The 15,161-nt window shown below is 41.1% G+C and overlaps 1 protein-coding gene and 1 long non-coding RNA gene across 2 annotated transcripts; one reads left to right on the forward strand and one right to left on the reverse strand.

Moving 5' to 3' along the window:
• Positions 1-4,426: 4,426 nt before the first annotated feature.
• On the forward strand, positions 4,427-9,057 carry LOC112291268 (CBL-interacting protein kinase 23). The gene is made up of 10 exons (XM_024538436.3): positions 4,427-5,114; positions 5,708-6,063; positions 6,201-6,272; positions 6,459-6,566; positions 6,756-7,016; positions 7,183-7,272; positions 7,400-7,522; positions 7,715-7,825; positions 8,047-8,295; positions 8,507-9,057. Exons 2-10 carry the CDS (start codon positions 5,806-5,808, stop codon positions 8,582-8,584), a joined length of 1,350 nt encoding a protein of 449 aa, XP_024394204.1. The 5' UTR covers positions 4,427-5,114; positions 5,708-5,805; the 3' UTR covers positions 8,585-9,057.
• Positions 9,058-10,976: 1,919 nt separating this feature from the next.
• LOC149987812 (uncharacterized) lies at positions 10,977-11,914 on the reverse strand. The gene is made up of 2 exons (XR_016506267.1): positions 11,680-11,914; positions 10,977-11,176 (listed from the first exon to the last, which is right to left on the reverse strand). It is a non-coding gene; the product is annotated as an uncharacterized LOC149987812 (long non-coding RNA).
• Between the last annotated feature and the right edge of the window lie 3,247 nt (positions 11,915-15,161).

Raw genomic sequence — 15,161 nt, forward strand, 5'->3', positions numbered from 1 at the left:
AGAGCGGAAAGAGGGGTGTCACTCTGTGGGGGCACCCAGAGGGGGGCCGATTCATGACAATTCGTTGAGCTCCCTCTCCTCTACACCAAACCCGGTACAGACCGTCTCTGCTGAATCGCCAAGTGTATGGTGCTGCACGCTATCACTGCTGGCCATCCATCACAGAAAAAGAAAAAGAAACTAAAAGCAGCCTGGGTCCTTCGGCATCTGCCTGCGGCGTGGCGGAAACACATGTGGGTGAAATTCGTGACAAATGGGTGAAAATTTTGATGCGAAAGCAGCAAAAGGGTGGCGTGTCGGAGCAGGATTGAGGTTTGAGAGGGGGAGCTGGGTAGGGGGAATGGTGGGGGGTGACGGCAGTGAGTGGGCAGCAGCAGTGACGGAGCGAGGCATAATTCCATGGCCAGGCCTCGTTCGATGGCCATGGCCATGCATTTCACCTCTCGCAGATGCAACTAGTCGTGAGAATTTGCGAGAAGCGCGGCGTCGCGGCGCCCGAGGAACGGAGCTTTTGTAGCTTTCCATGCTTTGACTTTCTGACTCTCGGGACCCATTCTTCTCGTGACCCGATGCACTCCTGCCCCAAGTGGACCTCAACAATTCATCCATCCAATATTCATCATTTCGTCTGCTACGTTCATCCATTTATTCATCCATCCTTCCCCAGTTGCTCTCCTTCATCCATTCTCGTGCTTCACTCTCCTTTACTTCGTTCATTCATCCTTGCGCACTGCAGACCTCGACTTCATTCATCCTTTTCTTCATTCAAATCACTGATATTATTTGAGTGTGTGTAGACACTCATATTTACATACAAAATACAAAAATAAAAATACAAAAATATTTATTCTTGAGACATGTTCAGTCCTCTTTAAATTATAGGTTTTTCTTGAAAAAATGCTAATTTTCCTAGAATAAGCTTAACAAGATGCCTTAAAATAAGGGCACAATAATATTCCTTTGGGGGGAGAGGTGCCACATAAAGTGATTTGTGCAAAGGAATATTAATCGGTAGTCATGTTGGGATATGCATGTCAAATTCACCATTGGTAAAGGACTTGTAAATCCCTTGGAAATCCTCTATGGAGATGAAGTTCAACCTTGTGCCGAATCCACAAGATGATAACATTGATCTAATACTATCAGCATAGTGTTTGTTCTATGAGAAGCTTGGCCACAAAGAGGTTGATCTCACAAGGCCTAAGAAGAGGTGGACGATGAATGAGAAAACATTTTCAACTCTTTTTTACGTAGATAACATCACAACTTCATATGAAGTTGCAACAATCCAAAGCATAGACTGAGTATACTACTTTCCTACATATATTAAAGAAGTAATTCTTTGACCACGTGAATTTCAAAAACAATCTTGCAGCTTATTTTGAGATTGAGATGGCAGTCATATTTGTAATCAATCGAGATATTGTGGATGTGGTTATTCGTAACATGTTATTCAATATGAATGATAAGGATTTTGTGCCGACTTATGAATAGGCATTGTCAATTTTTAAGTTGTTTGAAGATGCAAACAATGACCAAGTTAAGCTCAATAGATAGCAAGATTTGAACGGGAAAGCATAGAAGGCAGAAATTATTTTTTGTGATTGTTTCATCTTATGATTGGCTTTATCTCATGTAGAGCCTTGTTCCAAATAGTAGCATACCTTGTGGATGTCATGAAGACCATGTCACACATGGGCTCCTTCAGTAGGTATAATAATGATCATGTAGCTTTATTTGTGAAGATGATTTGTATTGTGAGCTTACAAAAAATTACCGAACTCCTCCATATACAATGAGAATTTTCGCTTGCTCTTGATATTGGCTCAAAGCAAGGTACCTCTGACCTTAACTTCCCAATTTAATTCGAGCATTAATTAAAGTTGCACAACCTCCACCTTCTTATCATTCTACTTTTCAATCACAAGACAATTAAAGTAATCTTCTCTACAAGTTCAAAACTTTTAGATGTCATTCCATATTGGAGGATATAACTAATTGGAATTAGCATGGATGGCAAGTGGATGATAATTAGGCAAATTTTTTGCAATGCAAAAAAGATCGTCGAGGCAATTGGTGATTGAGTTATACAAGTGTAGTGTATTATGTACCAACTTAATCATGTAGTCTAAGCCAAATACGTCAAGCTATATGACAATTAATTTGTCAACATCTTGATAAATTTTGTCTCTCACCTTCGTTAGTAGTATAACTTCATCAAGAGGATGGTTTGTATATGCTCAAAATTTGTGGACATATGGTGGTCGTCCATGAAAAAATTGAAATAAGGGCAAGTAATGATCTATGAGTACCTCACCTAGAAGCTACTCACATGTATTCTTCCTTCTTCTTCGTGGGTGGTATTGCTTGCACTTAACAATGTTGCAAAGATACTCTCCACTGTTGTGACATGCTTGCAAGGACTAAGCATTCTTTCAAATCAAAAGAAAGTCCAACTTGAAGGCTTGATTTAGTCCTTGGTGGATTTGTGCAAAGTGCAAAGTTTGCACAATGTTGACACTTTGGTCATATCTTATGGCATCTCAAATTTGGTCATCTATGGATCTTGGTATGTAGCTCACACTAGTGCAGAGGCTTTTGTTCAAGATCAAGGCATCTTTGTGATGATCCTATGGATGTCTCTATTATGCATTTCTATTTGTCAATACAAACTATGATTAGAATCGATTGGACGGGATGTTCAATATATTGAAGATATTAAGAATGACCATTAAACTATGGTATACACCTACCGTGAGAAGATGACCTTCAAGGACGTCGTTGACAAGTGCTTCAATTTGCAAGTAGAATTTAATGTCATATAGACTTATTGTGATGGCTGATTACCACAACTTCAAAAATTTTGTGACAAGCTTGCCTCTATTTTTTCTAATATAAATACTATTGAATCCAACTTCTTCGTGATCAAGTGAGAGAAGGATGAGTATCAATAATACCTCATGGACTTCTCGCTCAAGAGTATCCAACATTCTAAACAATTTGACATAGTTTGTTGAATTTTGTTGAAGATGGATGTTTTTAGATAGCTATGTAAATAGATTTCATTCATTCTTAATTAACCTAAAATAAAACTTAGCCATGATCCTAAAATAAGCTAAATTAGGTATTTCAAAGAAAGTCCTAATTTAAAGAAGCCATGACAGGCTTGAACTTCATTACACATGTCAATAGAACCAAATGAACAAATGAGCAATAAAATGAAAGAACTCTATCACTTTCACTGGCCACAATGATAATCAACTGGAGCAGCAACTAGAGTTAAAGAAGACATCTCTAAAACAAGATACTATCAAACAAAGTTTAACACACAAAAAAAAAATGCTTCTGTAAGAATTTCAATTATAGAATTTACATGCAGTTCACAATTAGCATCTCCAAGGATAAGAATAAAGTCAAATCATAAAAATATGAAAAAACTTAAAATAAAATAATATAAAAAAAAACTGCAACAAATAATGACCCAACTGAAGTTCTCAAATCACTGTTTCTTATGTTCAACAACACAAATATCCACAACAAGTACAGAAATTGAGACATGAGAAAGTGGGTCCCCTGATGGCATCCAATGCTGCATTCACTATGTATAATACACCAAAGAATGATGAATGAATGTATGGTACATTGCATTGTCACTCACTCACTTCACTTACATTTGTGGGGGGAGGATCATAATATCTCCTTATGGAACAACTGTGTTGTTGGTGTCACTCATCATGCATTCCTCCATGATTTGATTGCATTGGTCACATTCAAGCATAATGCTTGCACACGGAAATTGACCTTAAATCCCCCCTTATTTTCATTTGCTTGGGAACTCAATAAGGAAAAAGATGAACTTGGAAAGAAGCAAAAGCTGCATCCCCTCCATGGTGTGTGGAGCACCAGAACAATAAAAGAAGAGGGGGCAGGAGTTGCACGCATTGCAGCTTGTCTGTGGAGCAGGCGGCGGCGGCGGCGACGGCTTGCGGTATTTGGGTTCGAAAAGAATCATGGGACCGCAGCCGCGTCATGGAAAAAGGCACCACCTGCTCAGATCGGTCCCACGGCTGCTGCTGCTGCGGCTGCTTCTACAACAGCACTGCGTAGAAGAGTGTGCGAGAGTGTGCAGTTGGAAAGTGTGAGTTGGGTGGATACGGAGAACCGTGATGCTGAGCAGGCAAGGGAAAGGGAAGGAGAGAATGAGAAAAAGGGGAAACTGGAACTCGGTTGTGTGACCGTCGGTGCACTGGTTGCGATGAACGGGAGAGAGCTGTACCTAACGTGGAGTTAACGTGCATTGGGAATGGCGATGCTGTAATGAATGAAATGGGTGATTGCGTTGAGATGGCTGTGTGTGTGCGCGCGTTTTGTGGCCCCCACTTGGAGGATAAAATGAGAATTCTGAAGGGCTAAGTGGACATCGCACAGAAAAAGGGGCAAAACTGGGAGGGGAGGGGGAGAGATACTGGTGAGTTGGAGGAGCGGCTTCTCGCTGAAGGGCTCTATCGCGGGTGAAAAAACAAATGGAAGTGACACTGGCCGCCGTGCGATGAAGCCTCGAGCGCTGCTGCTGCCGATCTAGTGGGGTCCGGATCTCGGACGCCGGTTATCGTGTGGGGGAGGCTTGAAAGTGGAGCATGCTCCTGACGAAGAAGGCGGCAGCCGCAGCAAAGATCGCTCATTGATTTCACTACGTTGTAGAGGGGGAGGCATTAACCACGACGAGCAACACGTAGAATCCTGAAGCAACTGTGTCTCGTTTCCTCGGTTTTCACACGGCCACCGTCAGATTGTCCCCGGCAGCTTCACACCCGTGGCCTGTGCCGGAAATTTGCAAGCATTTGTGGGCGTGGGACGTGCAAATTGCGAGCTGTCTGGGCGCCGCCAAGAGAGACCTGTGGGTGCATGTTAAGGGCTGTGCGAGGGTAGGCAGGCAGATGGTTGATGTCGCGAGGTAGGTGAGGGTGAGAGATTGTGGGTGTAAGGTGGAGGAATGGCACTGTGACACACGGCTGATTTTTGAAGAAACGAGCTCCGGGTGAAAAATGAAAATGAGTTGCGGTGCAGGATGTGGAAGCGTTCGTCAGACAGCATGAGAAGATTTGTGTGCCCAGGTAGGTGGCTGCAGTCTCAAAGTTTCGATGTTCCTGTCCTTTACTTGTCGCTATCGTCGTGCCCGTTGTAACGCTGTAAGAAGGTCGAACGGTAGTTTTCTCTTCAGAATGTTCTGGGCGCGGACGTGTTTTGGATGAACTGTTGTCAGACGCCAGCACCATTACGCTGGAAGAGAATCGTAGTTTCTGGAGTATTTGCGCCTTCTCCTACGAATGCTGGCATTAATCATGTTTGGTACTCGTTCTCGAATTTTGTCTTCGTGCTGTCTAGCCTGCTCCCCTCCTGCCGTTCAGTCAGTCGAGCGCTTTTTTGGGTTCTTGTTTGTTGAGGATGGAATGTGAGACTTCTTGCCAAGGTAGCTGTTGTAGAGAGGTGGTTGCAGGCTCATACAATTCTCGACGCGGCCTTTGTGCAACTAGATCGTGCCTTGTATCAATTGTTTGATTCGGGCGCTGGTCGTGGGTCGTCGATGCTTCTCTTCTGCTTTGGGGATGACAAGTGAATCGGCAGAATCTTGAACCGCTTTGCTTCTCCTGCTTCGCGAAGGCTATTTGTTGTGAAAACCACTTAGCTATTTCTATTGTTTGTGCAGACTCTTTTTATTGTATGTTAGGGAAGGAAAGATATCGCGAAACCAGCGCAAGACTGAGAAGGGTGAAAGTTAGATAGGTTACTTACGTACAAGCAAACATGACTACCGCGACACCAAGTATCCCGGCTACGAACGTGGAGCGCACGCGGGTCGGCAAATATGATCTCGGCAAGACCCTGGGAGAGGGCACATTTGCCAAAGTCAAGGTGGCTAAGCACATCGACACTGGCCATACTGTTGCCATAAAGATTTTGGACAAGGACAAGATTCTCAAGCATAAGATGGTTGAGCAGATCAAAAGAGAAATATCTACCATGAAGCTAGTGAAGCACCCTTACGTCGTCCAGCTGTTGGAAGTAAGTATGAATTTTAATTAGATCGTGCTCTTCATTCAACGTTCACATTTTTGAAATACCTCCTGCCCACCTCTAGTCGCTTTGCTAATCGGCAATTATACATATTAGGGTTTAATGATTGGAGCTCTCCATGACAGGTTATGGCCAGCAGGACAAAAATCTATATTGTGCTGGAGTATGTTACAGGTGGCGAACTTTTCAACAAGATTGTAAGTTGCTCTACGAAAACGTTGCTTAGATGAGTTTCCTGTGCGTCATTGAGATTAGTGTTGACTTTGATCTTGAGCAAAGATTGATTTTTTGGGCGACTTATTGATTTCTTTCTTACCCATCACGAAGCATTTGTCTGTGCTTTGTCTTTTTGGCTGATAGTTTACATTTTTGGGCCGTTTCAGGCTCAACAAGGAAGGCTGTCAGAGGACGACGCAAGGAAATACTTTCAGCAGCTCATTGATGCAGTTGATTATTGCCACAGCCGGCAAGTTTTTCATAGAGATTTGAAGGTAAGCATACGAGGAGTTCATTTCTTCATATGAATTATTGCATGATGATGGCACTCTTGCGTCTGGTTTCTGTTGACTGATAGTTTTCTTAAACAGAACGAGAAAATAACGGAAGGGAGAACGGAAGATGAACAATCTGTCCCTTTTATTGCTTTTTTAACCTAATAATTTCATTTGGATTGTTCACAGCCAGAGAATCTCCTTCTGGATGCGAAGGGGAGCTTGAAAATTTCGGACTTTGGTTTGAGTGCGCTACCGCAGCAATTTAGGGCTGATGGATTATTACACACAACTTGCGGAACACCCAATTATGTGGCTCCTGAGGTGATTATGGATAAGGGATATTCGGGCGCTACTGCTGATTTGTGGTCTTGCGGTGTCATCTTATACGTGCTGATGGCTGGGTACTTGCCTTTTGAGGAGCCCACTATTATGGCTTTGTACAAGAAGGTGTGCTTCCACTTTTGATTTTGTGGTTTAATGTCAGAATGTTATGGAGTACATACATGGGAAACTTTGCTTCTTTTTAATTTTCATTAATTAATTTATTTATCATACTTATTTTTTGGGGTTGGTCTTTCATGCCGTCCTGAATATTGTTCGTGTATGTATGCAGATATATCGGGCTCAATTCTCATGGCCTCCCTGGTTCCCGTCAGGTGCCCGGAAATTAATTTCAAAGATATTGGATCCCAACCCTAGAACTGTAAGTGACAGGATTAAAAAAATACAGTTGTGTTTTTCTTCCGACCTTAGTGCTTCATACCATAGTCTTTGGAGATTTTTCATCTACAGATGTGTTGAACCTTATCTGTCTCTGAATGTGGTTGCAGCGCATCTCAGCAGCTGAAATTTATAAAAATGATTGGTTCAAGAAGGGATACACTCCAGCTCAGTTTGACCGAGAAGCTGATGTCAACCTTGATGATGTGAATGCTATCTTCAGCGGTTCACAAGTATGAGGACATATCATTTGTATGCTCTGCTAGTGAAAGAAATTGGCTTCTAGTGAACTTGTCAATTATGTATTCCGTAATCCTCTGCCCCTTGGAAAGTCTCTAGTTTGAACCGATCGAAAGAAGCACTGTTGGTGTTAGCAGAAGTGATGTTTCCCTTCTAATGTACTCTGTACTGCATTTGAACTTCAGGAACATATAGTTGTAGAAAGGAAGGAATCAAAACCGGTTACTATGAACGCTTTTGAGCTCATCTCTTTGTCTTCGGGCCTCAATCTTTCTAGTTTGTTTGAGACAAAAGAGGTAACAACTTTTAGTGCAGAATTGATTATTCGTTGAATTGGGCACTTTCAATTCATGCTGGCAGGGATTACCAATGACGGGTATACTCTGATTGTAGTTGGGTTTAAATTTATTTTGCGGTGACCAGTTTCTACGCTGATTACTTGGGTTTATAGCAGTTGTTTTTTCTGGCGACGTGGTGTAATCCTTATTTAAGCTTGTTTGGTGGCCTTGTTTCACAGATTCCTGAAAAGGAGGACACGCGGTTTACAAGCAAGAAATCTGCCAAAGAGATCATCAGTTCAATCGAGGAAGCTGCGAAGCCCTTGGGCTTTAATGTTCAGAAGCGAGATTATAAGATGAAGTTACAAGGAGACAAGCTGGGCAGGAAGGGACATCTTTCAGTCTCAACCGAGGTGTTCGAGGTGGCGCCTTCTCTTTACATGGTTGAGTTACAGAAGAACAGTGGTGATACATTGGAGTATAACCATGTAAGATTCCATGTAGTGCACTTTCTGTGCTTTGATCAGCAAATTGCTCGATGCATGTGCTAGTTGTAGAATCTCTGAGATCACAGCTTTCTTAATTATGCATGGTTCTCAAAACGTTAGCCTCTTGTGAGCAGTATTGCAAGTTATTTTTGATCATCTCTCAGTTTACGTCACCACTGCTGATCACTTTTTTGTTATCTTACTCTTGCAGTTTTACAAGAATCTTTCCAAGGGCCTAAAAGACATAGTGTGGAAAGCAGACCCTCTTCCTGCATGTGAACAAAAGTAGACGCTTCCGCTACGGCTTCAAAATAAGCCCGTGCCGTGAAGTACCCACATCTCCTCACTTGGCATCTCAGTGCATCTCCGCCGATGTGGCAACTGGATCATACAGCTCTGTTGGACTTCGTGCACTCTTTAAACTTCTCAATTGGTAAATACCACTCGAAGTGTTGAGTCTGTCTTGTACATATATATGATCGAATGATTCAGAAAAAGCTTTGCTCAGCTAGGCTACAAGTTCAATGTAGAGATGTAAGCTGAAGATTACTCAGAGTAAGTCCTGGAAAGGAGAAGGTGGTAAACGATTCTTAGTTTTCAGGACCCATGGTAGGCAGAATTCTCAGATGGTTAGGCTGATTTTTTCTCTGAGTCTTTTGAAGTAGGTTAGATGTCCTTAAAGATGTGGTAACAATGTAATCTCAATCCTTTGACCCTGTAACCTATTATTTTTGGAAGGGCAATTCATTTTATTTCATCCAAGTTCGCCTCATTTAATTAAGTTATATCTGATTTCATCTGAAGCTATTCAGAGTAGGCATGCTACTCTGAATGGGAATGCTACTCCTTTGCAAAAAACTTTAAACACCCATGTACTTTAAAAAAGTGAATTTCTTATCCTCAGACATGTAGTCTCTTAAACTTCATTGCCCATTCAACTAGCCTCATGGTGTACGAAAGACGATGATGTGGTAGAATGTGCAGGAACTTGCTGATCTCTAAATATCTGTATTTCAGTTTTTTATTTGCAATGAACTATATTACCTCACGAATACCAAAATCAACACTACAAAGACTAGTCTTTTTTGTGTAGTTCTTCAATAGTGTTTTGCAAATATTAATTATGAATACATGAACGAGAAATTATGACAAACAACTTATTCATGTTTGTCTCTACAACTTTTTAATTGCTGGTTGCTTTCAACGTAAACTTTTAGAGCAATAAGTTGTAACAAAATTGTTTACTTAAAACAACTTTTTATGTAAATTTGTGTCGGTATTAGAATTGACATTATGCGAATAAATTTCCGAGTAAACTATGATTATTAGCAAAAGGTTAATGTATATCACAAGAATCATTTAAAATTTACACTCTAAAATCAAAAACATCAATACCCTGAAGACAGATACAATAATTCTAAAAACTATTATTATTGTTATTGTGTTATAGTAAAGTATTTTAAAATACTCATTGAATATACGTTGAAAATACATTAAAGGCAATAAAAATATCATTATTTGATGTAGATTCAAAAAATTGAAAGTTGTACAATTATGATTAAAGGAATTATTTTCTTATTGTAAATAACATTATTAATTTTCGGATTAATTAAAAAAGCTATTCCGCAAATCAATTTAAAAAGAATCTTAGTTTTGATTATTTATTTTACTGAGATAAAATTGGTCCTCAATCTTAGATTTAATTAGAATTCATGTTTTTGATATCCATACTGACAAGGAGAATAATATACTTATTCTAGTGTGATTTATTTGAACTTGAAGAATTATTTGTATTGCACTACTCACAATACAAATTCTAAATACGTACAATACGGGCATTTAGTATAACATTTAATTATGATATTTTCATTCTTACGTCTGATTTGTTGTCACAACTCTTTAAAAAAAATATTTCATGTTTTTTATAATTTAATATTTACATCTTTAAAACTAGAACATTAACTTCATTTTTATGGATAAGAGTTCCAAATAAAATCTTTAAAATCATGTTATTTTTTAAATTGTGTTTTTTAAGTCATACAAATTATATCGTATTTGATATGAAAGACAAACAACAAACATATAAACAGAGGACATAAACAAGTCCTTTTCTTGGTCAGAATTTATATTTTATATTTTATCTTGATAAAGTAAAATATAAAATTGGATTTAGAAGAGATTTTTGCAAAAAAATTTGAACAATAATTAAAGCTCATGTCGAGTAAATAGAATATCTACCATAAGTGGGACATCAACAAGAACTATTTAAATATAAAAGACTTAAACAATGGAGCAATAAACGTTTTTTTTTTTTTTTGTGTTTCAGCAATAAAGAAAGAAAAAAAAATACATGTATGAAACAATAAACAATATAATAACAGGAGATAAATGGACAAACAAATTTGTAAGGTTTTTATTGTTAGATACGAGTGTGCAAACTGTTACACACACACACACACACACACATATATATATATATATATATATATATATAGAGAGAGAGAGAGAGAGAGAAATATATGTATTAATGCCAAGACTGAAAATTAATTTTATTTGAATGCGGGTTTTGTTAAGACTCCTACCCACTTGCATTTAAGACCATGGCTATGCATTTAGCTCTGAGACGTTAACAAGGAGCAAATAAGTAGAGAGTGTGTGTGTGTTTGTGCGTGTTTGTTTGTGTGAGTGTGTTTGTGTGTGTTTGTTTATATGAGCAAGTATGTGTGTGTGTATGTGTGTATACAGAGAGACGGCGTGGGATTCCGTCTGTTCACTGCATTCATGGCTCACGAGATATGCAGGTGCTGGATTGTTATTCCCCTTCAGTCTGAGTGCGTGTACAGCAGATGGGCAGCTGGGTTCCAACGAAGCATCAACACGCCTGCACAATACCTGATCAGACCTTAGCTGCGATGTGAAGGAAATTCCCCAAAAAGAAAACAATCAAGGTGATGTGTTTGACGTTGTCGCTGGTCGGAGGACATGAACTGGACCTCGTCGCATTGGACTCTGTAAGGAAGATAAAAAAGAACTGTTTGCTTCACTGTGTCCCTGATGAACTCTAGTGCCTGGTTGTGGCACTTGTGCTCTGATGCTCTCAACCGAGGACTCTGTCTGCGATTGGACCGAAACTGCAGTTCAAGTTGACGTTGTAGTTTCTGACTGGTTCCTATGTCTTGTTCTTGTACCTTGAACACAAGCGTTACATGACCTTACTGGAATCCTAGGAAGGACGGTGCCAACATGATTTTGTTGAAGTGATTGGGAAGGAAGGGCTGTTTGTGTGACAACAACAAAACAACCCAAAAATTGCAGAGAGAGAGAGAGAGAGAGAGAGAGAGAGAGAGAGAGAAAAAGCGAGCGAGGACGAGGTTGTACACGTACAAACTCTACCGTGCCCACGCATGAGTTGCTCCATGTGCCCTGCGAGTGGGTTAACCCTGTGGTGCAAGATGGTCCTCGCAGCAGCAGCAGCACTTTGATGCACAACCTGTCCATCCATCAGTGCGTGGTTGCTTTAACGGTTTCGAACCGTTTGGTAGTGCAACAATGTGGCATATCACAAGACTTAGCATGTGATAAAAAAAACACACAAGAAGAACCAATACATAGTAAGCTGTTTTCACACTTCGATATACTAGACGATTTCTGGAGTCACAGAAGGATGCCAATTCCATGTGATCTCAACAATGTGTAGTGTCGATGAAGAGCCGTCAAGCCCAGGCATTCTACGGATCTCAAGATCAGTTTAAGTACGTATTGAAGGACGGCCTGCCAATGCATACGGCTACTCTGTTGGCAGCGTCGGTCAGGTAACTGCATGTGTTGGGTTTTCCTGTCACTCGTCCCATAGTAAGTATTCGGATGGCAAATAGTACGCTCTGGTTACTTCAATTGATAGTGAAGAGGATTTGTCACAACGTAGCGGCTGGTCAGACACTGGTTCAGAGTCTAGGAAGGCATGAAAGTAACGAAACCGGCGAAAAAATGATGCAAGGCACCGACTTTTCTTCTTCACAAATGGCCGTCATCTCAAATGCTAAGGTCTTCGGCATGATGCCATGGGGGTGAAACGTTAAAAACGATCTGATTTAAGTACTTCGACCTCGATTTGGTGTGGAAATTTGTGCGGCGCTTGCAGAGTGCACTTGGCTGTCATCCCAATTGCAATCCACATGCAACCGCGTCGTTGAGTCTCATAATTTAACAACCAACTTGCGTAGCTTGGTAATTGGAAAATAGAAATTTGAACAAGTCGCATTAGCAGTTCCGTAAGATAGTGTAGCAGGATCTTTTATCAACAACTTTATCTTTTATGTACAACTTGTCGTTGGCGAAACAGCCTCACTACGTCTATATGATGTAACTGCTCCATGCTAACCACATTCGAAGACAGAAATATCAGGCAAAGCATGACCACATATAGTTAGATACAACTCATAAGGGCGCCTATCAACCACGGCTTGATAAGGTCAATATAGAGCAATTCTTTCTTCGAATCACTTGAAATTATATTCCCCATCCTTCACGTCAAAATGCAAAGCAAAAATCATTTCAAAACCTTCACAAGCAGACCCAAGAACGCCTCACCACAATACGTCTCCTCAACCTCCGAACACCGTCTCTTAAACCTTGAAGAAACAACCATCAATCCCTCTTCTCGTGATTATGGGGTTCGAGCCTAGGGTTTTAACTAAATCTGAAAAACGAACAGTAAATTGATATATTTCTGATCCTTCCCGGCTTTCGAACATCTTCAATACTCTTTACAACGTGCCGCAAGTGCAGCTCTGATTTAATCACTACTCCTTGCAGCACTCACCAACGACAGCTCCCGGAAACACTAACAATTAATAATTCTCACCGAAAGCCTCACTTAGTTCACTTCGCAAACCTCCAATCTTGACTCAAACAACGCTAAACGACTCGCTACAGACGCGCCTCCCTCCACACACCCCCCACCTTCAGAAGTAGCACCGAAATCCCAATCCCAAGCTCAACCTTGGCATTCAAGCGCAGGGTTATTGAAACATCTCCAACCATGAACATAGTTGAAGTTTGAAGGAGAATGTTAGTTTTAGCACACACAATACACAGAAAACATAACATAAAATCACGTGAGTTGTACTCTCACCAAGCAATTTACAGATCTATAACATGTGCTGAGAAAAAAACACCACAACGTATTTTCCTCATTTTCATTCTTCATGTTCTAGATAAGAGAAATAACCAAACATCAGCAATATATTGTGACTCATGTGTTTCAACAGCGCAGAGATTGAAAAGACGACTAGTTTGCTGACAGAGATTAAATAGAAACCAAAGTGCAGTAACAGTGAGGCAGACGTGGCAGTGCAAGAAACTCTAAATAATGTGAGAATCCTGTCAAGCTTGTCATGCAATGGAGGTTCGCATCCTCATCCACCCATATCGTCATCCTTCCAATGAACTTTATCTATAAGATGATATTCATACATTTGTGGTGGTGCATGCATCGACACGGAGCGTCGTCCGTCTCGCCGCGCACAGAGTGAGACAGACTTTTCCGCCACGCCGCGTGCATTGAGCACCGTCCGTCGTGGCTGCATGATTTGCCGACCCTCTGTGCTGCGAATATCTAGACGATCGCATTGAGGAGAGAAATGGTGGTAATGCAGATTCCTCTTCAGCTCTGCCAGCACCGAGAAGTGGGTGGGTGTGGTGAGATCGGGACTGAGGCTTTCTCGCGAACTGCAAGTGCAGGCCAGTAGCTCTCATCAAGGGCACGTTGATCCCGTAATAGCCATTAATTGATCACTCAGAGTTGGAAGAGTGTCTGCATGACGCCTTCCAGCAGAGTGGTTATGTCACGCCCTCGTCAATTTCTCCTTAGGGTACTTGCAGAGGAGACCCGTAAAAAAGGACGTGACGCTACCCCTGCCTTACAGAAATTCTTGCCATGCCGTCCTCGGCTGATTGCTTTTATCGAGGAGTCTGATGTCTGTGCGGATCCAGATCTGCTTATAAAGCTGTGCTTTGGACTGCAGTACTACGCACAGATGCTACCAAACACAATAAAACCATCAAGGACCTGCCACGCTTGCTGTGTGCCCTCGCCATGTGATCATGTCCTGTCGTTGCTAATGTGCATTGTGCTTGTGGTGTAAACCTGTGTGCTAGGGATTAGTTCCTCTCTCGAGATCTTCCTGGCTAGCTTCTGATAATATGCTTCCTTACGTATATTCACTTCCAATCTTTCTTCCACTGGAAATGCTATTGGCCAAGCGATTAGGCGTTGTTCCTGATGTAGAAATCTGCAGATGACCAATGCCAGCTCGCTTCTTAAATGTTTTTGCCCGCTTTGATCGTATTAAACAATCAACCCTCTACAGAGAGAATTTGCTTGGCCTAAACTCTAGTTTTACTTGCTTGAGGCAAACTTTCCACATGGATTCATAGTGTTTTGTGGAGCCGGTCCAGATTCCAGGAAGTTTTCGAAAATTTTATGTCCATGTGTGATTCATCTCATGACGCAAATCTCCAACATTTCCTTGGACAACTTTCAGCCCTCGGCCTACAGCTATTGAAGATCAACAGTTTCATGGAGACAAGTTTCATGGAGTCAGACTTTCAACACTGAAGCTCATTCAACATCGAAGTAAACATTACATTAATGCTAGTTTTCTCCTGAGTTGCCACAGATTGTTCAACAATCTCATCCAGAAAACTCACATGTATGCCTCAACAGCCTCGAGAGCACCGCTTGGTGGGATCAAACACCAAACTCCAAACTAACACCCAACGTTTGGAGCCAGCCTCATCTAGCTCTAGGAATCGAGAGACTGACATTTCGTGGGCCCCCAATTTAGTGGTTTCTCTTCGATGTC

The sequence above is a fragment of the Physcomitrium patens genome, chromosome 14 (genome assembly GCF_059467195.1).
Source record: "Physcomitrium patens ecotype Gransden chromosome 14, ASM5946719v1, whole genome shotgun sequence".
Taxonomy (NCBI): Eukaryota; Viridiplantae; Streptophyta; class Bryopsida; order Funariales; family Funariaceae; genus Physcomitrium; species Physcomitrium patens.

Bases quoted from the DNA above. Each gene is read 5' to 3' on its own strand.
- LOC112291268 (XM_024538436.3), top strand. From the start codon at position 5,806: ATGACTACCGCGACACCAAGTATCCCGGCTACGAACGTGGAGCGCACG. The intron at 6,273-6,458 runs GTAAGTTGCTCT...GGGCCGTTTCAG, and splicing joins GCGAACTTTTCAACAAGATT to GCTCAACAAGGAAGGCTGTC. The intron at 7,273-7,399 runs GTAAGTGACAGG...ATGTGGTTGCAG, and splicing joins TGGATCCCAACCCTAGAACT to CGCATCTCAGCAGCTGAAAT.